At 56.1% G+C, this 23,238-nt stretch overlaps 1 protein-coding gene and 1 long non-coding RNA gene across 5 annotated transcripts in view; both read right to left on the bottom strand.

Annotated features, from left to right (window-relative positions):
* Positions 1-15,923, bottom strand: part of LOC144946015 (uncharacterized) — a 30,210-nt gene extending 14,287 nt beyond the window's left edge. Inside the window, exons 1-2 of the long non-coding RNA XR_013639736.1 lie at positions 15,857-15,923; positions 12,736-12,794 (exon numbers count right to left, since the gene is read on the bottom strand). This is a non-coding gene — a long non-coding RNA (uncharacterized LOC144946015). The remainder of the gene's footprint in view (positions 1-12,735; positions 12,795-15,856) is intronic.
* The window catches only part of LOC144945833 (neogenin-like), a 99,641-nt gene extending 79,292 nt beyond the window's left edge, over positions 1-20,349 (bottom strand). For all 4 annotated transcript variants that reach the window (XM_078874383.1, XM_078874386.1, XM_078874385.1 and 1 more), the window contains exon 1: positions 19,890-20,349. In XM_078874383.1, coding sequence (XP_078730509.1) covers positions 19,890-20,037 — 148 coding nt within the window. In that variant the 5' untranslated portion in view covers positions 20,038-20,349. The remainder of the gene's footprint in view (positions 1-19,889) is intronic.
* Positions 20,350-23,238: the final 2,889 nt, after the last annotated feature.

Here is a 23,238-nt window from a genome sequence, read left to right as displayed (position 1 = left end):
CGGCGGCGGTCTGAGAGGCACTGGGTGCTCAAAGTGCGCTCGAAATGGATTTCTCTATTTACGGGGATTGTTTGGAAACGATCTGATATGGCTCTCTCTCTCTCTCTCTGGTGGCACTTTCTTTTCCTTAAGCAATTTAATTAACGACAACAAGGATTACAAAAAAATCCGTCGAAGTAATTCCCGAGACTGCTTTTGGGAAGTCATGTACAAATGAAAAGGGGGCATTGACGCTCAATTTATTGGCGCGGTCAAGTGTCAATGGAATCTCGGACGCGCGCGTGTTCACAGCAACACGCAGGCGCTTGTTGTGCTTACGGCGCGCGGGTCGTGGCGAGGCCCCGCCACTCGTCCAAGTAGCCACAGTCGGTCCATTCAGCCGCGTCCCCGCAGCTTCTTGGGGCCCCACGGTGGCTATGAGATGTTAACTACCTCGCCTGGTATGCAGGAGGTCGTGGGTTCGATCCCAAGTTTGCGTGTCTCTCTCCCCGTGATCACGTGGATTTTTCCCCGGGTCCTCATTCAAGAGTCAACATTCGTTTAGAGTGTTTAGCTGCTATACATTTCCACACTATAAGCCACTTCGTTGAGCTATCATTTGTGACCAGGTTGCTTCTGAAAAAGAGTTATGCAGCTCAGTGGGCTTTACCTGGTAATATAAAAACAGTTTAGAGTATCTGGAGGAGTTCGCTTGTTTGACGAGCGCATCTTCGGTTCTGCTTTATGTAACGTAGGAGGGGGGGGGGGGGGCTGTCGGCGGGTTTGGGCAGGACGCCTCGCCCGGCGCGATGATGTGCCGACGCACGGGACTGGTGACGGAACGACGGCAGCAAAAGGAGGGATCGCAGGGCCCCGGAACGAGGGTTCATCCACCGCGGAGACGGAACGATGAGATCGGCTCGGGCGCAGACGTCGGGGCGAAACTGACTGCGGTGTCGCAGGACCGAAAGTGACGGTGAACGTATGGTGGGGGGGGGGGGGGGCGGAGGCCTTCACCCATCAGTGGATAGACCATGGCTGATGATGACGACGATAAAGATAACACCTCTAATAATTCTAGATTTGAAGTTTTCGTGACTGCAAGGACCCATACTCTTTGGTTTTTTCGGTAAAGTCACATAGGTGAAAACAAAATAAAATAAACTAAATTAAATCACGACGTTTTGGAAGCAACACAAGCATCCTTCATCAGGTGTGACTGCTCCAGCAAAATTCATACGCTACAGTGATTTTGCTGGAGCAGTCAACACCTGATGAAGGATGCTTTTGTTGCTTCCGAAACGTCGTGATTTAATTTAGTTGTTTTATTTTATTTTATTTTCACCTACGTGACTTTACTGAAAAATCCAAAGAATATACCTCTAATAATGCACAATTTGTATTACAATAGACCAGGGGGGCTGCCTTAAGTCACTGCAGTAACAGTGACTTAATTTAAGGCAGCGCAAACGCAATTTTTTTAATTCTCCAGTAGTAGTGCGGCGACTGTGGTCATCCAGAACGGACCCATCCAACGTGTAACAACGCAACGCCCCGATCCACAAATACGACGGAGACATCACGGCGATGATACACTCCTCCTCCGCCGCTCCCGACGCGATTATCTTCTGGCTTGACCAGCCGCGTGTGAAATTGTCGTCGTCGTCGCTCTGCATCTACATCAGCAGCCGCACCACAACAAGAAGACTGCAGCGGCAGCTGACGCCCAACATTTCTCCGCTCGCAGCCCCGCAGCACCGCGTGGGGACAGCGGCGGCTCCCGGTGTTTACCGTAAGCACCGCGCAAGTCTCCGAGTGCGCTCGTGACACCGGACGAATATTTTAAAAAAATCTCCGTTGATGTTGTTCATAACAACGCACGCCGTTTACGCGACCCAGTGACCTATCCGCGTAAAATTACACCGATATTCAGAACTCTGCTCAGACATTCACACTTAACCTGGCCCGATTTATACATGTTTTCCTTTTAACGCAAGTGGTTATTGATGAATGGCGATGGGTTTTTTTTTTACGAGCGCCGGTCCTATCGTGCAAAGCTCGCTCGAGCTATTTTTCATTTTACCAGCTAAGCCCCACTGAGTTTTCTAGCTATTTTTCAGCAGCCAACTAAACGCTCCTGCCACGTTAATGCCGAGCAGCCCATACTGGACAACTGTGAAATAAATCTTTGTAGCTCATCGGATTTCTCCTGCAGTCTCAATAAAGATTCTGATTAACAGAGGGGACGACGAAGAGAGTACAAATGCCAAGGTGAAAGCACAGCCCTGCAAACGCTCGCTCATGCCACTGCTGGCGGAAGGGTCTCCACTCGAGGGAGCTCTAGAGAGTCACTCTCGACTGGCCAGATGTCTCGGAAGAGGTGGGAGGAGCTCACACTTGACCTCACCACACGTGACCTGCCAATCAACTGGCCAACACGTGACATTATTATTCTTTTTTTCAAACGTACAAATGAGATGGCCAAAATTAAGGAGAAACAATTTTTGGGACTTTAGTGGCCACCTTGACTTGTGACGACCGAACATCTCTGTGGGAGTGAATCTTTGAATGCCTGACAACAGCCGCCATTCTCCACTAAGTAGCGGTGGACGTCACCACGGTGCCTGTGCCAGGCCAGGTGCATTTTGAGGCCACGTCAAGTGTCGAAGGCTCGCTGACAGGTCACAGACGGACCCACGTGCCATGGGTTGACTGACTGAGATGACTGGCAGATGCACCACCTGTGCCCTGACGCGCACACACACACACACACTGGCATATAAAACACGCGGCTGATGTGATCAGTATCTCTGCGCTGGGGAGACGCCGCGACCCCCGTGAAGGAGAGAAGTAAGCCGATGGTGGCATCCGCCTGACGGAGCGGGCATACCGAGCGCCGCGTCTCCCACGGCCGGCGGGTGACGCGTTACGCACAATAGGGGCCGCCGCCGCCGCGATGAGGGCGACAGCGGAGGAGGCGGCGGCATGAGCGCCCGGTGCACCGTGTTTGTGTAACGCTCGTTTTGTGTAACGCCAACAGCCCCCATGCAGCCGCGGCGGCGGCGGCCTCGCCACCACCAGCAGCCAGCTGCTCCGCCGAGGCTCTGTGTTTGCTCAGGGTCGCAATGACAGCTTCGTCAAGAGGATTAAGTGTTTTACTTTTACGTGAAATTAACAAACAATCGCGCTAGCGCGCCCGCCTTGAGAGCACCAGCGACTGCAAGGCCTCGGCACCCCCCCCCACCCCCCCTTTGTTGGCACGAGCACGGGTTCCACAAAACAGGAATTAGGGCCGCACCTGGGCATGTTTTAGGTGCGACGGAATGTTTATTCGCTACAGTAGTTCTCAACGTAATCTCGCCTCATCTAACTCAAAACACACCTTCCACTTTAAGCTAACCCGCGGCGTCCTTGTATATAAAGCGGCGAATCCTCCGTGTGCCACAAGCGGCCGCCTCCACGTCCCTCACCGCTGGAGAACGTCCGCGCCCCCGTGCGTGGCCCTCCGCGGTGAGCAGCGGCGGTGGTCGGCGGGGGCGAGGGCCGGCGCTGTGGGGCGGCCATGGGAGCCGCTAGGCCAGGGGTCGGCAACCTGAGGCTCCGGAGCCGCATGCGGTGGCCCTCTGGCTTCCTCCCTTGTGGCCCTCTGGCTTGTCCCCTTGAGGGCAGCCGTCTTTGGCTTGTCCCCTTGAGGGCAGCCGTCTTTGGCTGCCCCCCTTGTGGCTCTTTGGCTTGCCCCCCGTACGGGCAGCGGTCTTTAAAAAAACGTAAATCTTAAAAGTAAGTTGACTTTAAGATAATTTATCAAATATGGCAGGGAATGGGTCACTATGGAATATCTTGGTGACAACAAAATGTACAGTTAAACTGTATTGTTAAATAATAATTCAGGGGGAAATACATTAAATACCTAGTTTATTCCATCACCTATTTTGTTTATTTAAATCAGAATTTGTTTGTCATCTGCTGTATACCCGCTGCTGTGTTTGCGTACAAGTGGCATGTGATGCGGCTCTCCAACTATCATGGTGCTAGAACGTTGTGCTCGGGAGCTATTAAGAGGGCGGCAAGGCCCCACCGTGCACACCCAGGAAAGCGCGACGTCAACAACTCCTCTCTCCGAGCTGGGCCTGCGAATTTTTGTACAACGAACGCAGCGAGCAAACGACTTCCCGAGTCCATTCACACGTGGGCCAGCTCAGGTGTACCGCGTTCACCGCGGCCGAATTAAGGGTTTCCTCGGCCCACACCAAAGGCAGCCGGCGTGGTGTCAGTTCAACATAACCCAAGCCTTGCCGTTGCTCCTCACGATTCGTCTCGCCGTTTTGAAACCTCGCAAAAGTGGAAAACGGCTTCACGCCAATCTACCGACGGGGCCCGTCCTCCCCCCAGCCATCGGCTTTTGCCGAATGCCGCACCGCAAATATTCCGCCTCCCCCGACTGCCCGTGAGTCTACGCGGGCTGCCCTTGCAAACGGCCGGTGGAACGAATTCTCGAGCAAAGAACTTGCCACGCGGAGGGAGGATGGTTTAATTTCACGAGACTTTCAATCGGCGGCGGCATTCCCGGTGAGGTGAAGCGAGGGAAGCTGCCCCCAACACCCCCCCCCCCGCTCACCGCCCCCATGCCCCAAGCCGCCCCCCACCGGGGAGTTTGGGCGCCGTGTTTAATGTCCGCAGAAAGGCTGCACGCTCAAGCCCCGGCGTTATGAATGCTCCCACATACGGCCCCGCAAATTGGAATTCTCCGGGGCAATTGTCCTTCCAGAGCGTTTACCGTCAACGCCGGCGTCACGGGCGCGGAGGCGGTGCACAATCGGCACGCGCGCAAAGAGTCGCTTCAAAGCGCCGAGCGCACGGTGCCCCCCCCCCCCCCCGAAGCGGGAGGGGGGGAGATGGAAAATCCTAGGCCCTCTTTGTAAACAAGGCCTGCGCTGCGGAGGCGGTGGCTTAGCAGCGGGGCCACTCTGTGAAGACGTTCAATGGCACAGGGCGCCCTTGTGCAACGCCCCCCCCCCCCCAGTCTGCAACCTAATAGCCCTTCCCTGTACAAACACACTCAATAAATAAATCCGCCGCTGACCAAACAGCAGTGCACGATTTACTATCCGTGTGAACGACTTGCGCGGGGTAGGCAAATGCAGTGTGAAACTGCGGCGGTGGTGGGGGGGGGCGCACAAACCGATCACGATGGAGGCAGCAGACGCAATTTTCGAGCAATAAATTCCGATCGCGCGCGGCTGCTTTTGGCCATTTGAACAACTCGAGCAGTGCGCCGTCGATTCATTTTAGCACTCGCCTTGGCGAGCCGCGGCTTCAACGGGGGCGGCACTGCAGCCGAAGCTATCCACCACTTCCCCCCCCCCCACCCCCACGAACGACACCCGAGTTGCTTCTCCAGCTCCCCGAGCGGCACAGTCCCAACCCGGCCCCCTCGGCGGGCGCAGGAGCGCGTTCAGCGGGGGACGTCGCGAGAGCGGCCGCCCCTCGCGCCGCTCGGCCCTCGGCGCCACCGTCTCCAAGCCGCTCCCCCCCACCCCCCACCCCAGCTCAGCTCCCATCCCCCAGAGCGGCGGGGTAGAGTTTCTCCACCAGAAACCTATAAAGGCTCCGTTCCAGCAAATTAAAGACAAAGCCAGGCAGCACAGTTCCTCAACAATGCAATTACAGCACGCGTTTGTTCAACAACCCCACCACCTTCCCCCTGCCCCCCCCATAGCACGCTTCCACCACCACTGGGAAGCGTGCCCGGGGTGGGGGGAGGGGTCGCGTCTCGAAGCCGCGGGCCAAGCCCCCCCCCCCGGATCCCTGCAGCGGCCTGCGGGCCGTGGCTGTGCCGCGAAGGGGGCGCTGCGCAAACCTCCGGGCGGTCACGGGCCTGAGGGGGGCCGACGCGGAGGACGAGAGCGGCCTCGGCGAGGGCCTCTTGCAGATCGACTTCGTCGGAAACGCGCGGCGAGAATGTGAACCGCCCGGACAGATACGAGCCTGGGAAAGCGAGAGCCAACCCAAACGTTCATTAAACTGAAACAAAAAACGTTCTATTGTTTTACCAGGTAAGACACAACCTATCACAAATTATTGCTCAACGAAATGGCTTATCACGTGGAAATGTATAGCAGCAAAATACTCTAAACGCGTGACCCGGAGAAAAATCCACGCGACCTTGCAGAGAGAGTCACGCAAACTCCAAATATACAACAGGCGTCAGGTTCAGGGGATCCAACCCACGACCTCCTGTATACCAGGCGAGGTAGTTCACATCTCGTATAAAATAAATACGATTGCTTCTCTCCGACCACAGAGCGAAGTGAAGGAAAGTTGGTGCAGGGGACGGACTGAGGGGGGTGGTTGGCGGCTGAGCCGACGGGGGGCTCACTTTGGAGCAGGATCCGAGCCGCCGCGGCTCAGGAACGCCCGTGGGAACGCGGCACGATTTTTTTTAAACACAGTTTTTTTTAAAGATTGCTTCCTGACCCCCACTGCCTGGCTGCAGAGGGCACAGAGAGGGGGCGGCAAGGGGAACAGAGTGGGAGGAGCCGAGCCCGCGGCGCCTCGTGGCTCACGGAGCGCACGGGAGGAGGGGAAGACCCCGGGCCCCGGTGCCATCCGCGAGCTGTTCCTGGGCCCCAGGCGCACGGGCGCGTGGGGAGAGCCACGCGCCCGCGTCGGCCCGTTTATGTGCACAGAGAGCGCGTGTCCATGGCACAGCGAGCGTGTTCATGGCAAAGCGACGTCCGTGCAACGTTCAGCTCCACGTCGCGACGCGCTTGAGCGTCGTCGAGAAGGCGGTCGATGCAACTTCGTGCCGCGCGCACGACTTGATTTGCAAGCTGCTGAACCTCTTGACATTCAGCAGCACTGCACGACCACCACCCCTCCCCATCGCACAAGCGCCCTGGTTACATTAAATACCGGGATCCCTTTCATTAGTGTGTGAACCAAGGCCTGACAGCAGTTACTTTCGATTACTCATTAGCCTCCGGGGGAGATGACGGCGTCCGTGAAAATCAACAACGGAGTTTATTGTACAGCGAGCAACGCCTGCGTGTGCGATGCTTTGAAACCAAGGCCCCTTGCAAGTTGCCTCTCTCCCAGAGACAGCGCTGCAGGAGGGGCTTGGGGTGCCATGCGCTGTGCGGTGGTGCCACGTGCCGTGACCGCTACAGTTGTACCGTCTTTTGAAATGGGGTCCTCGGTTTGCGTGGCCTTTCTTCCGAGTTTCATCGGCCTCTGCTGCCAGGAGAAACAAACCAGAAATTTGTTTGGCCCCCAAACTCGATCTGAAAACTTTTTTTCTCTCTCTCTCCAAAACTCGCGCCCGAGACTTAAGAAATGACCGTGGCAAGGGGAGACGCACGAGGAATGCAGACAGGGAGCCAACGCAGGATCTGGCGCATGACGGCTGAGGATAATGGGGTTTTCTCTCTGAAATTAACTCGGAACTCAAACAATGTTCTGTCCAGACATCGTTGGGTCTCGTTTTTATTCAATTATCGCGTGCCAATCAACCTCCCCAAATAACCTTTGGCAGAGGTGAGAATGCCGAGCCCTTGTGTGCCGCCGACACCCGGGGTTTTGAACGCCGTTCGTCACGCGTGGGGTGTAAACACCTCGTCGGCGGCTCTCCACGCGTGGCAAAGGACACAACGGAGGGTCCCCCCACAGGCCACGGCGGCTGCGGCCCCACGGGTTCACCGATTGCCCTGTGAGCTGCCCCGTGAGCTGCCCCGTGAGCTGCCCCGCACGTTCGACGGAGTCGACGCGCCGACCCACAGCGTCGCGCATTCGTGAACTTTGAGCTCGCACACGAGACGTTCGCACAGAGCCGGTTTATCTTTCACGCCGCACGCAAACTTTCTCCCCCCCTGAGCAAACAAGCGGCACGCACGCCCCGCCGTGCCCCCCCCCTCTCTCTGCGCTCACACAGCACACGCAGCCTGCAGCCCGGCTGGTGAACGCCGTACAGTGCGGCACGGTAACCACGTGTGTGGCCGCGCGCTGCCAAAAGGGAACGGTCGCTCCCCCTCCCAGACCCCCCCCTCGACCCAGCTCCCCCCCCCCCCTAGACCCAGCTCCCCCCCCCCCCCCGAGACCCCCCCCTAGACCCCGCCCCCCCCCAGACCCAGCTCCCCCCCCCCAGACCCCCCTTAGACCCCGCTCGCTCCCCCTCCCCAGACCCCGCTCGCTCCCCCCCCCCCAGACCCCGCTCCCCACCTCACTCTGCACCCCGCGCTTGCACGGCGCGCACTTCACAGACACTCGCTGGAAATGTTTTAGAAGCTGAACAAGCGGTCAAAGTCTCTCCCCCTCTGGGACAGCAGGCACGCCGGTGGATCTCACGCAGCCCAGGCACGAAGAGGCAACAAAGACAAAGATCCCCCGTGCAGCCTTAACAGACTGTTGGGGCAAGTGCTGTTAACGAGTAGCACCTATGAAGGCCGCCACGGCACACACGAGGGAATGGGTTCCCAGCACCACGCCTGGCCGCCTTTGTCTCGCAAGCGACGATGTTTACACACCGCACCAGGTGCTCATTTGAGGCTGAGTCGACATAGCTGAGGCCCACGACCGATTCAGATAATCGTCACGTGTGCACTCACAGCCCGGTCTCTACCCAGGAGGCACCAGCGGGCACGAGGCCGGCAGCAGCAGCACGCAGCAGCAGACTTTGATCACTTGAGGGGTTTTTTTTTTATCTTCGTGTCTTCAAGAAGCAGCCGTGTGCACTTTTTCCAAACGGCGCCCGTACCTCGAAGCCGTTTCCCGCTGGCGTTTCTCCCACCGCCGAGAAACATTCCCAAGAAAACAAACCGCAGCGGGATGGGATATGGGGTGGTGGATACGGCACCGAGATTCGAACAGCCCCCGGTGACCCGGTGACCGCCGGAGCTGAACAACGATGGGAACGATTGCGGCGGCGTTGCCCATAGAAAGCGAAGGTTCGTGCGCAAGGACGACAGCATGTGTCCATACGAAGAGGTTGTTTTGGGTTAGATCGCGTCAATATGTATGTGTCGTTAAACCCGCCGCCACCCGGCACAGCCAATTCGCTAGGTTTGTCACGTAACACAAAACGTGCCAATTCGTTACTGGTACGGCACACCGGTTGTGTTGGAGAGTAAACCCACAACATTTACAATTCGAGGTCAACGTTTTCGCCAGTAATTACAACCAGCATCATCAGGCGACAGCCTTAATTGCCATGTTTTGTGTTACGTCACAAACTTTGTGTCGGGTGGTGTCGGGTTTAACGACACATTTATATTCATGCAGTCTAACCCTAAATCCACCCCGCTTTTTTCACGGACAACATTGGTCGCGAAAGCCCACGTGTTAAACTGACAGCATGTATGTGTGCATGTATGTGCGTGTGGAACTTCTTTCGCACCTTACGTACCCAAACTGTCTTGGGGTGGAACGAAATGGATATCAATTCATAAAAAATGACTTGATAAGAATATCAATCATTGAAATGGATATCAATTGATTGATTTCGATTATCCATTCTTGCGCTCATAAAACTCATCACGTGCGCACTAAATTCCGTGGTTTTTTATCCACCGTGAACAAAGGGCTCGCGTCACGCCTACAGCCACTAGAGGCGCTACCATTCACCGCAATGTTCCCGATCGATCAATCAAACTTTGTTATCGAACATCGCGCCCCTCGCGCTAAAGACTTGCCACGGACAGCGCTTCGCACGTGAACATAATGTGACATCAAAAAAATTTGAGATACACAAAAAGAGGAAACAGCATACGCGGTTCAAGAAATGTATACAAGAGATTCTAAAAATCATGAATCATGGGATTCAGGGTTCAACCGATCCACCACGAAACACCAGAAGACGAGGATATTAAACTCACGTTGCCTCCTAGCCCTGACAATGCCACATTACACACAAACAAGGCGACATTACACACAAACAAAGTCAGCCATTGTGCAGCGACGTCACGGTCAAAATTTCGCCAAATTCGAAAAAGTGGCCGCCAATTACTCAATTGGGATCGCACACACAGCTGCATTCATCACCCCCGGCTCCGTCGTGCCCACCCCCAAGCCCCCCCTTGCTGGCAGACTCATGGCCGGTTGCAGGCCAGGTGTTCAAATCAGCTTGTGCCTAAAGGGGGCAGCTACCACTGGGGGTGCCCTTTCAAATGCGAAGTGGCTTATCGCGTGCAAAGCGCCCAGAGACGACGCTCAGATACAACACACGACCGCGCGGTGTATAAACACACACGGTACTGCACCCTATATACAAACATCAGACGGACAGATCGGTCACCGTTCAAGCAGGTGGGGAGTGCACGGTGCACAATGAAGGATCTGTGCGTCCAATGTCAGTGGGCACGCTCACGACGTTGTTCCGACATTGCGGCTTCCAATTCGGCCACAACGGCGTCCATTCCGTGGGACGGAATGGAACCCATGGCACGTTCGTTTCGGCGCGTGGTGCATTTTGCACGCGCGCAATGTGTACGCGAGTAAAAACGCGACGTGAAACCACGCCGCACGTGTAGGGAGGTGCAGCGGTAAAACACGAAGGCGCCGCGTGAAGAGGGAGCGTTGAACACGCGAAACTGGAACACAAAAAAACAGCACGGCGGACACACAGACACTCCACGTTCAGCAATCGTCGTTCCCATCTATCCCTGGCAGTTCGGGGGAAGGGAGAGGGGGAGTTGTCACCTTAGAACAAACACAGTGGGTGGCAAACACGGCTCCGTAAAGGATCGCAATTGGTCACAACTGAAATGCGGGCACAGCTTCCAAAACATTCTTTCAAGATGTCTCCGCTCCCGCTCATTGCTGACTCGAAGCGAAACCCAGGGGGCCCAATGCAACAACAAGAATCAGCCCCCCCCCCCCTCGAGCACCGGCTTCAGGCCCCCTTCTCTGGAGCACGTTCTTAGCACCGTCCGAGGGCGCCCTCCGCCACAACCACCCCGCGTCCCTCTACTTCACCCAACCCGTCTGTTTTTTTCCTGGATTTTTCTGTTTGCGCAGAGTCACTTTAAGATGTTTCTTGTTCATGTTTTTGTTTGTTGCGGTTGCACCCGATTCAAGAGCCAAATGGCTCACAGGGCTATACCCCGCACAGACTCTCCGCAAATCAAGGCAACTTCTTTCGTCTCCGGCGGTCGTTTCGTATTTGTTGGAGGAAACCAACCACGGTTCCGTGTGGGTTTCCACACGAGGGGAGGGAGGCTTTCTTGAGCAAAAACCGGCCACGGAATTATTAATAAAGCTGCGGTGCATTATCCGTGCTGGAGGAGCCATCTCTACGTGTGCCCCCCCCCCCCACCGTGTGCATTAGTTCGCGTTTGATTTACACGGCGAAAGTGGCGGTGACTTACCCACACACGCATTCCTCAGCGGCGCACTGTAGCCCACTCTGCACGCCCGTTGCGGCTTTGCCAACCTTTCCCGCACACGTTTCACGGGCACGGGCGGAGGGGGAGAGGCAGTCGTGTTGCACCACCGTTTCTCAAAACTCTAATTCGCTTGGCTGTGTCGGTTGGACGGGAACGGTGTTTTTTTTTTGCTCCACGCCATTATCAATTCTATCAGTTGCGAATCTATACACGGGCTACGAAGAGCCGCTGCGCGTTTAAGTGTCTCGGGTTATCCGATCGCGACGCCGCACGCACGCAAGCAAGCATGCGTCTATCTATTTTCCCCGTGAATTTCTGCACAAAGGCCAACTGAGAAATGCAATAGCCGGGCACAAAGACACGGCCGGCTTTGGTACGTTCACGTTTCCTCCTCCTCCTCCTCTGAGTGCACGCACTCCAGGCTGTGTTCTCGAGCCCGCGCCCGTCTCCAAAGCGAGGCTGCCTCTGGAATGCTCGCGGTCATAATCCACTTTCGCCGCTACCGCCGCCACCGCCGCCGCCGCCGCCGCACTTCACCGGTCGCTCAGTTCTCGTTCTCACAGCCTGCCGGTAACCGAACGCTCGCCACAAATGAACCCGCGCGATACCTCGCCGAGCTCGTCAAGGAGCGTGAGAAGCACCGCACGACACTCCGGCGGTCATCCTCGCAGCGGCAGCGGCTTTGGGCTGCTGGCCATCGAACAAAGACGGCCACCGCGTCGCGCCCTTTCAGACGCGCTCCGACGGACGTCTGGAACGCTCTTCCTTCCGATATTAGGAAGCCACTTGAGCAATGCACTTTACAAACATCGAGATTGAAAAGTAATTTCTTTAGAATAACTTTTCGTGTTTAGTTTGTCCTTCCCTGCACCTCCGATTTGCACGTTTGCCTACGTACGATGCGAAAGAAGTTCAACATACGTAACCTGCAGACCCCCCCACCCACCCCCACGCTGGTTACCAGAGCTACTGGGGCCCGACGGACTCAACGTGGGGGCCCCTCCTGAGAGGCGAGGCCCCGACTCACACCGGCAGAAAGACGGCGTTGGCGTACAGCATCTGATGAGAACACGCCAACATGCCAATATGTTTAGACTTATTCGGCTATTTATGCACTGTAATCATTGTTTACCCGGGAAAACTTCACGAGCCCCAAGATTATTTTTCAGCTGTGTGCCATCCCAATTAATTTGCAGGTAATTTTTTTACCAGCAACGAATATATTTTGCCAACGTCGGTTAAGATTGTACGTTCTATTTTCTTTTTGTTGATATGGGAGGAAACCCCATGCAGAACAGGGGGAGTTCATACAAACTCCACCCTTGCCGCCCATGAGACGATACAATAGTTGGCACAACCATCCCAAAAGCATGCTCACCTATTGTTGAGACACACTGAGCGCCCCAATGGTGGAGCATAGATTCACGTGGCCCTGCACTGGTGAGAGACAGGCAGACATCACCATTGGCAGGCTACCAAACATTTTCCAAAAACGATTCACTCGGCACCTTTACGCAGAGGTCAACACGCAGGGTCACCGAGAAGGAAGGGGGGGGAGGGTGAACAGGCAATTTGCCGCAGCCCTCGCACACAAAAGAGGGCCACCCCCACAATGGCCTGGAGATGGTGAAATGAAGGGGGGGGGATCCGTGTGGCCCTCTGCCCCCCAAACCCCACCTCGAGCTGGGGGGGAAAATGACATGCCGGCAGCCACTGGCTGTGTGCGCACAGCCTGGGACCACCGCGGTCTGACCTTCACGAGCATTCACTTCGCCCGGATAACAGCACCACGGCAAGATTGCGAGGATGCGTTGTGAGAGGTAGGGGCGTGTTGTTCTTGAACCACACCCCCTGCTCATCACACCCCCTCCTCATCACACCCCCTCCTCATCACACCCCCTCCTCTCCACACATCCGATTAGCACTATCGGCGACGTACGGTGCCAAAGAAGTTCAACATCCTCTCTGCTATGTGCCTCCATCTCGACACCATCTGCCTCCCCACACATCACACAATCTCATTGCTAACACATCCCAGTCCCCACGTCGCAATGAGCACTGGTAAGAGTTCAGTGAGTGTTAGACACGTTCTAACACACAAAGATCCCCCGTATAGCCTTAACAGACTGTAGGGGCAAGTGCTGTTAGCGAGCACCTATGAAGGCCGGAACAGCACACGAGGAGGTGGGTGGCCAGCACCACGCCCGACCGCTTTTGTCTCCCCAGTGGCGATGTTTACACACCGCACCAGGTACTCATTTGAGGCCGAGTCGACCTAGGCGAGGCCCAGGAGCAGTTCAAATATTCGTCGCCGATATTGGCCGTGAGCGGGAATCGAACTCCGGACGCCATGTTCGTAGCGCAGCGTAGCGCTAACCACGGCGCCACCGCTCCCCACGTTCTAACACACACACACACATGTTCTAACGCACACGCGTGTTCTTAGACACACAAACGCAGCCCTAACGCACACGCGGCACGGCACGGCAAACACTCTCTCTCTTCGAACGGCCGCTGATGAAGACACAGAGCGACAACCGCGACTTCACATGCAGGGGGTCAAGCGCAGAGAAGGACCGCGGCGCGTCAGGAGCGGCACAAGAGCAATATCGCTGCGACGGCGACTCTCCTTCGAGACACTGCAGCACAGAGAGAGACACACCAACTCACTCACTGGTGTCTCTCACACTCCACCACGCCAACTCACTCACTCGTGTCTCTCACACTCACACTCCACCACACCAACTCACTCACTCGTGTCTCTCACACTCACACTCCACCACACCAACTCACTCACTCGTGTCTCTCACACTCCACCACACCAACTCACTCACTGGTGTCACTCACACTCCACCACACCAACTCACTCACTCGTGTCTCTCACACTCCACCACACCAACTCACTCACTGGTGTCTCTCACACTCACACTCCACCACACCAACTCACTCACTCGTGTCTCTCACACTCACACTCCACCACACCAACTCACTCACTCGTGTCTCTCACACTCCACCACACCAACTCACTCACTGGTGTCACTCACACTCCACCACACCAACTCACTCACTGGTGTCTCTCACACTCACACTCCACCACACCAACTCACTCACTCGTGTCTCTCACACTCCACCACACCAACTCACTCACTGGTGTCTCTCACGCGCGTGCACACATTTGCTCATTCGCTGTGATGGTAAATTTAGCCGCGTCTATAAATACCGTATCACGTGTTATTGGAGCATCGTAAATACGGATTTTCAAATGCAGGCCGGAGAGCTTGAGTCGCAGAGACAGACGTGTACGCAGTGACGTGACGTGCACACACAGTGACGTGCACACACAGTGACGTGCACACACAGTGACGTGCACACACAGTGACGTGCACACACAGTGACGTGCACACACAGTGACGTGCACACACAGTGACGTGCACACACAGTGACGTGCACACACAGTGACGTGCACACACAGTGACGTGCACACACAGTGACGTGCACACACAGTGACGTGCACACACAGTGACGTGCACACCATGACGCGTACACAATGACGCGTACACAATGACGCGTATACCGTGACGTGTACACAATGACGCGTACACCGTGACGTGTACACACGTGTACACATACAAAGGCAAGAGATCCCGATGCAAGCCCTGGGCAGACTGCCCGAGCCAAATTCCCGTTCGCGAGACGCAGCCATGAAAGCGAACAGGGCACACGAGGGGGTGGGTGGCCAGCACCACGCCCGGCCGCCTTTGTCTCCCCAGTGCTGATGTTTACACACCGCACGCAAAACACACACACACACAAATATACACAATATAAATACATAGATACACACACAAATATACACAATATAAATACATAGATACACACACAAAGCAAACATTGAGTTTCGGCTGTACACACGGCGTGAACACACACGGCGTGAACACACACAGAACACACATTACACAACGCGGATACACTACTACACAAACACACAACACACAACGCAAAAACACAACACAAACACACTACACTACATAGACACACCTCATAAACATGCACTGGGACACGTGTATGCAGTAGAACGTGAAGGCTGTACCCACGTGGACACAATAGACACACACTAATCAACACGTTCGTACACGCTGCATACACAACACACACAAACATACAGAACAACAACAACACACACAGCTGAAGTGACATGGGGTGTGAACACACAAACAAACACAAATCATCGGCCACGATCGATCCACTGCTGGATGACGTGCTCCCCAACCTGACAACCCACGTGAGCTGACTGTGTCCACCCCCAACCCACCAGTCCCTTGGCCGTGGTGTGGCTGCCACTGCAATTCTTCTCGACTGCTGACAGACGGCCAGAGACAATCGTCCCCAAGCCCAAGCGCCTTCTCTCAGTCAGTCGACACGATGCGTGTGTATGTTGAACTTCTTTCGCACCGTACGTAGCTAATCGGAGGTGCGGTGGAGGTGGGGAAAGAACTTACGACGGTAACACAAAGCCGCAGTTCTAAAGAAATTCGTTTCCAAACTCAGCAGCTCCCAGCGGCTTCCTGATACGTAAAGGGCGATTGTTAAAATGCAGTCCTTGATGTACTAAATCTGCGAGCCGACTTATGCCGCCGTGTTCATTCCAAATGTGTCTCTTGCCTTGTGTGTCCGTGTCTCGGATCGATGTGTGAGGCGGCAGTGGCCACACAATCTGTGTCGTTGTGCCTTCAACAACCACCACGTGGTGGTGGTTGTGCCTTCAACAACAACCATGTGGTGGTGGTGGTGGTTGTGCCTTCAACAACCACGTGGTGGTGGTGGTTGTGCCTTCAACAACCACGTGGTGGTGGTGGTTGTGCCTCCAACAACCGCGTGGTGGTGGTTGTTGTAGTGGTGGTTGTGCCTCCAACCACCACATGGTGGTGGTGGTTGTTGTGGTGGTGGTTGTTGTAGTGGTGGTGGTTGTTGTTGTGGTGGTTGTTGTTGTGGTGGTGGTGGTTGTGGTGGTTGTGTGCCAGTCGAGTCCAGAAGGTGCCTCCGATTGTTTAGCCAGCAGGCAATAACAAAGACAAAGATCCCCCGCTGTAGCCTGTAACAGACTGTCCGGGGCAAGTGCTGTTAGCACTGTGGCACACGAGGGGGCTGGGTGGCCAGCAACCACGCACGACCGCCTTTGTCTCCCCAGTGGCGATGTTTTTACGCACCGCGCCATGTACTCATTTGAGGCCGAGTCGACCTAGGGGAGGGCCCAGGACCGGTTTGGATGATCGTCGCCGGTGGTGGCCGTGAGCGGGAATCCAACTCGGGTCGCCGGGTTCACAGCCTAGCGCGCTAACCACTACCCCACCGCTCCCCACTATTGTAGTTTAGCCAGCAGGCAATACACTCAACACACACACACTACATACAACACACACTACATACAACACACACTACTACACACACACTACACAATACACTCAACGCACACTACAACACACACAACACAATACACTCAACACACTACACACACACCTATATATACACACACACTACATACAGCATACACAACTACACACACACACAACACTCAACACACACTACTACACACACACACTACACAATACACTCAACACACACTACTACACACACTACACAATACACTCAACACACACTACTACACACACACACCTATATATATACACACACTACACACAACTACACACACGACACACAACGACACACACGACACACAACGACACAGCTGTGTACACACAAACACAAAGACACTGCAGCAGCAGCAGCAGCAGTGAGCTTCGACTCGAGGGTCGCAGGCTCGGAGCATCACTGCACAACAACAACGACACCAACAACAACAACAGCACCAACAACAAAAACAACAACAATAACAACAACAATGACACCACCAACAATAACAACGACACCAACAACAATAGCACCACCAACACCACCAACAACAAAGACAACAACAACAGCACCACCACCAACAACAACAGCACCACCAACAGCACCACCACCACCAACAGCACCACCACCAACAACAACAGCACCACCAACAACACCACCAACAATAGCACCACCAACAATAGCACCACCACCAACAACAGAACCACCACCAACAACAGCACCACCAACAACACCACCACCAACAACACCAACACCACCACCACCAACAGCACCACCCCCAACAACACCACCACCAACACCACCAACACCACCACCACCACCAACAGCACCACCACCAACAACACCACCACCAACACCACCACCAACACCACCACCAACACCACCACCAACACCACCACCACCACCAACAGCACCACCACCAACAACACCACCACCAACACCACCACCACCACCAACAGCACCACCACCAACAACACCACCACCAACACCACCACCAACACCACCAACACCACCACCACCAACACCACCAACACCACCACCACCACCAACACCACCACCAACACCACCAACACCACCACCAACACCACCACCAACACCACCACCAACACCACCAACACCACCACCACCAACACCACCACCAACACCACCACCAACACCACCAACACCACCACCACCAACACCACCACCAACACCACCAACACCACCACCACCAACACCACCGCCACCAACAGCACCACCACCAACACCACCACCACCAACACCACCACCAACACCACCAACAACACCACCACCAACACCACCACCAACACCACCAACACCACCACCACCAACACCACCGCCACCAACAGCACCACCACCAACACCACCACCACCAACACCACCACCAACACCACCAACACCACCACCACCAACACCACCACCAACACCACCAACACCACCACCAACACCACCACCACCACCAACAGCACCACCACCAACACCACCACCACCAACACCACCACCAACACCAACACCACCAACAACACCACCACCAACACCACCACCAACACCACCAACACCACCAACAGCCCCGCACGCGATGCCCGAGTCGCCGGTGAACGCGCGCGCGGAAACCTCCACTCGCACAAAGCGCGACGTGCACCGTGTGGTGTGTGGACTGTGTAGTGTGTGTACTGTGTGGTGTGTGTACTGTGTACTGTGTGTACTGTGTGGTGTGTAGTGTGTGGACTGTGTAGTGTGTGGACTGTGTAGTGTGTGTACTGTGTGGTGTGTGTACTGTGTACTGTGTGTACTGTGTGGTGTGTAGTGTGTGGACTGTGTAGTGTGTGGACTGTGTAGTGTGTGTACTGTGTACTGTGTGTACTGTGTGGTGTGTGTACTGTGTAGTGTGTGTACTGTGTAGTGTGTGTACTGTGTAGTGTGTGTACTGTGTGTACTGTGTAGTGTGTGTACTGTGTACTGTGTGTACTGTGTACTGTGTGTACTGTGTAGTGTGTGTACTGTGTAGTGTGTGTACTGTGTGGTGTGTGTACTGTGTAGTGTGTGTACTGTGTAGTGTGTGTACTGTGTACTGTGTGTACTGTGTACTGTGTGTACTGTGTAGTGTGTGTACTGTGTACTGTGTGTACTGTGTGGTGTGTGTACTGTGTAGTGTGTGTACTGTGTGTAGTGTGTACTGTGTGGTGTGCAGTGTGTGTACTGTGTGGACTGTGTAGTGTGTGTACTGTGTAGTGTGTGGACTGTGTAGTGTGTGTACTGTGTACTGTGTGTACTGTGTGGTGTGTGTACTGTGTAGTGTGTGTACTGTGTGTAGTGTGTACTGTGTACTGTGTGTACTGTGTGGTGTGTAGTGTGTGTACTGTGTGGACTGTGTAGTGTGTGTACTGTGTACTGTGTGTACTGTGTGGTGTGTGTACTGTGTAGTGTGTGTACTGTGTAGTGTGTGGACTGTGTACTGTGTGTACTGTGTGGTGTGTAGTGTGTGTACTGTGTGGACTGTGTAGTGTGTGTACTGTGTACTGTGTGTACTGTGTGGTGTGTGTACTGTGTAGTGTGTGTACTGTGTAGTGTGTGGACTGTGTACTGTGTGTACTGTGTGGTGTGTAGTGTGTGTACTGTGTAGTGTGTGTACTGTGTAGTGTGTGTACTGTGTAGTGTGTGTACTGTGTACTGTGTGTACTGTGTGGTGTGTAGTGTGTGTACTGTGTAGTGTGTGGACTGTGTACTGTGTGTACTGTGTGGTGTGTAGTGTGTGTACTGTGTAGTGTGTGTACTGTGTGTAGTTTGTACTGTGTACTGTGTGTACTGTGTGGTGTGTAGTGTGTGTACTGTGTAGTGTGTGGACTGTGTAGTGTGTGTACTGTGTAGTGTGTGTACTGTGTGTACTGTGTGTACTGTGTGGTGTGTGTACTGTGTGTAGTGTGTACTGTGTGGTGTGTAGTGTGTGTACTGTGTAGTGTGTGGACTGTGTAGTGTGTGTACTGTGTGTAGTGTGTACTGTGTGTACTGTGTAGTGTGTGGACTGTGTGTAGTGTATTCGCCTGGATTCACGATGGAGGGTGAATGAGTCTGGGTCCCCGTGTGTAGGGGTCGCGGTGCAGGCTCCCCGTGGGGTTCACTCACCGGGCGTGAACCCGAACGCCGCGAGGGTGACGACGACGACGGCGGCGGCGAGGATGGCGACGGAGCCCGAGGTGTCCCCTGGCCCCCCACTCCTCCTCGTCCTCCTCGCGGGGCCCCCCACGGGGGTCCCCCCTGCGCCGGTCTCCATGTGCCCGGGCCCCCCGCGCGCTCAGCAGCAGCAGCAGGCGGCGGCGCGGACCCCGAACGCGGCTCGCCGCGGCATCGACGGACGGCCTCTCCACTCCGCCGTCGCTAACCAACTCGCTGCCCCCTCCAGCCAGACGCGGCACTCGCCAACTCGCTCACTCGGCGAGAACAACAACAACAAACAACAACGACGACGAGGGCCACCAGCGACCGCTACCGCCACCACTCTCGCCACTAACTCGGTCCGCGCAGCTCACTCGCGCTCGACTCCAAAACGGCGCGGCGGCGACTCGCTGGCTACTGCCCCCTCCCCCTTCCCCCACTGCCACCTCCCCCTACCCCCTCCCCAAACCCCAACCCCCACTTCCCCCTCCCCTAATGCCCCCTCCCACTGCCCCCCCCCTCCCACTGCCCCCCCCCCTTCCACTGCCCCCCCCCTCCCACTGCCCCCCCCCTCCCACTGCCCCCCCCCCCTCCCACTGCCCCCCCCCCTCCCACTGCCTCCCCCCTCCCACTGCCTCCCCTCCCACTGCCCCCTCCCCACTGCCCCCTCCCACTGCCCCCTCCCTGCGCCCTCTGCTCGCTCCACTCTCCCTCCCCCTCGCGCCCTCATCACCCTCCCTCCCTACCTCTCACCCTCCTCTCTCTCTCCCTACCCTGCCCTTCCCCCCTCCCTCCCCTGCCCCCCCTCCCTCCCCTGCCCCCCCTCCCTCCCCTGCCCCCCTCCCTCCCCCCCCTGCCCCCCCTCCCTCCCCCCCTGCCCCCCTCCCTCCCCCCTGCCCCCCCACCCCCCCTGCCCCCCTCCCTCCCACCCTGCCCCTCCCCTCCCTCCCCCCCTGCCCCCCCTCCCTCCCCGCTTCGCCGTGAATCTGCGCCCCCGTCACTCGGGCGCGCTGCTTCAGGGAGGGGGGGAGTGGATGAGGGGGGGAGTGGGGGGTGGATGAGGGGGGGAGTGGGGGGTGGATGTGGGGGGTGGATGAGGGGGGGAGTGGGGGGGTGGATGAGGGGGGGAGTGGGGGGTGGATGAGGGGGGGGGCTGCTGAAGGAGATGGGGGCGGGGATTAGGGGGGCGAAAATGGAGGGGGGAGGAGGGGGGTAGTGGGGGGGGATAGGGGCAGAAGGGGATGAGGAGGGGAGGAGGCTGGAAGAGGGGATGAAGGGAGGAGGGGGAGGGGATTGGAGCAGGGGATGAGGAGGGAGCGAGGGGAGGCAGTGGAGGGGGAGGAGGCCCTGGGCTCCGCGGGGGGAGCTGCAGTGATGAGTTGCGGAGTGGGGGTGGGAGATGGAGGTGAAAGAGGAGCGGGAGGGGGGTGCGGGGCTTGCCCGGAGCGTGGCGGTGAGGTCTGAACCCTCACGCGTGGGGCAGCAGCCGCCTCCACCTGCGACTCGTGATCGAACCTTGACCCGCCGTGGGTCGGGGCTCGGGTCTGGTGGCTTCGTCCTGGGTCTGAGTGAGTCTCCAGGGCGGGCTGCGGTGCTTGAGTTTGCACCTCCCGGCGGAATCGATGTTGGAGTCTGGATTGTGCAATCCGGAGTCTCGGACAGCAGCGATCAGGGACTGGAGCCGCGATGCTGGGCTGGATGTTTGACTCGGGATGAGCTCAGGAGGCCAAGTCGGAGGCGTGAGAGGCAACTCCGGGGGTAGTCACTAGCGAGGGCCAAATCTGAGGAACAGTAAATCCTCTCAAAGCCAGACCACAGTGATTGGGGGGGGGGGGGTCCCGCGTTGGATTACCGACTCATTCGCTTTTCTGCGTAGTGTGTGTGTATGTGTGTGTATATGTGCGTGTATGTGCAGTCGCCCTCCAACAACAACGGCGGGCGGAGGAGCGACGCTCACAACAACGAGCGGACGGCCGGGTGGCTAAAGCACAGTTGGTACAGTAGGGGTCACATGTGGTGCATCAGCTAGTCATCTCGGTCAGTCGACCCGTGGCACCTTCTGGGTCTGCCCCGTGACCTCCTGCCAGCGGGCGTTCGACACTTCACGTGGCCTCAAGGTGCACTTGGCCTGGCACAAGCGTCGTGGTGACGTCACCGCCACTTAGTGGCGAATGGCGGTTGTTGTATGTGTGTGAATGTGTTGGGGGAGCGGTAGTGTAGCGGTTAGCGCTACGCTACGCTGCGCTACGAACCCGGCGACACGAGTTCGATTCCCGCTCACGGCCAACACCAGTGACGATTATCTGAACCGGTCCCGGGCCTCCCCTAGGTCGACTCAGCCTCAAATAAGTACCTGGTGCGGTGTGTAAACATTGCCACTAGGGAGACAAAGGCGGTCGGGCATGGTGCTGGCCACCCACACCCCCTCGTGTACCGTTGCGGCCTTCATAGGTGCTCGCTAACAGCACTTGCCCCTACAATCTGTTAAGGCTACACGGGGGATCTTTGTCTTTTTGTGTGTATGTCCCTTGTTCTTCATGGACTTCCACCGGGGTGTGGGGAGCGGTGGTGCAGTGGTGAGCGCTACACTGCGCGTGTTCCTCCTCTCACTCGAGAGGCGCGTGTTCCCCCCGCAGCGCTTTGTCCCGGTGTAAAGGAAAGGACGCCTTCCACGTGCCATGAAAAATTGATGCCCCCCTCGTAATATAAACGACGGGGATGCCACGTGGTTGCAGTGGGCATCAAAACCGCTGAATATATAATTTTATTATTTCCATTCTACGTGACTTTACCGAAAGAACCAATAATATGAATCCCTGCAGTCACGAAAGCTTTGAATCAAAATTTTAGTTTTTATTTATTTTATTTTACCAGCTAAAGCCCACTGAGCTAAACGGCTCTTTTTCAGAAGCGACCTGGCAATCACGAATGATGGCTAAACCAAGTGGCTTATCGTCATGTGGAAATGTACAGCATCCAGGTACACGAAACGCGTGGTGATGTTGATTCTAAATGTGGAGGGGAAAACCGGAGGACCCGGAGAAAAATCCAGGGATGGCCTGCCGATGTTCTCAGTCGCTGTTGCGACCACTTTGTATGTTGTTGATGTATGTTGAACTTCTTTCGCACCGTACGTAGCCAACCGTGATCATCGGAGATGCCACCTTCTCCCGACTTTGCCCTCTTGGCGTCCGCGACACTCTTATTATCCGTGTGTGCGTGCGTGTGTGCGCCTTTGCAAAAAACGATCATTGAGAACTGCTTTTGGCAACACTGCTCACGAGCTATGGCTCATCGGCTGCCTCATTTACTCGCCATT

The sequence above is a fragment of the Lampetra fluviatilis genome, chromosome 39 (assembly GCF_964198595.1).
Source record: "Lampetra fluviatilis chromosome 39, kcLamFluv1.1, whole genome shotgun sequence".
In the NCBI taxonomy this organism is placed as follows: Eukaryota; Metazoa; Chordata; class Hyperoartia; order Petromyzontiformes; family Petromyzontidae; genus Lampetra; species Lampetra fluviatilis.
This window is presented reverse-complemented; position numbering and strand designations above follow the sequence as displayed.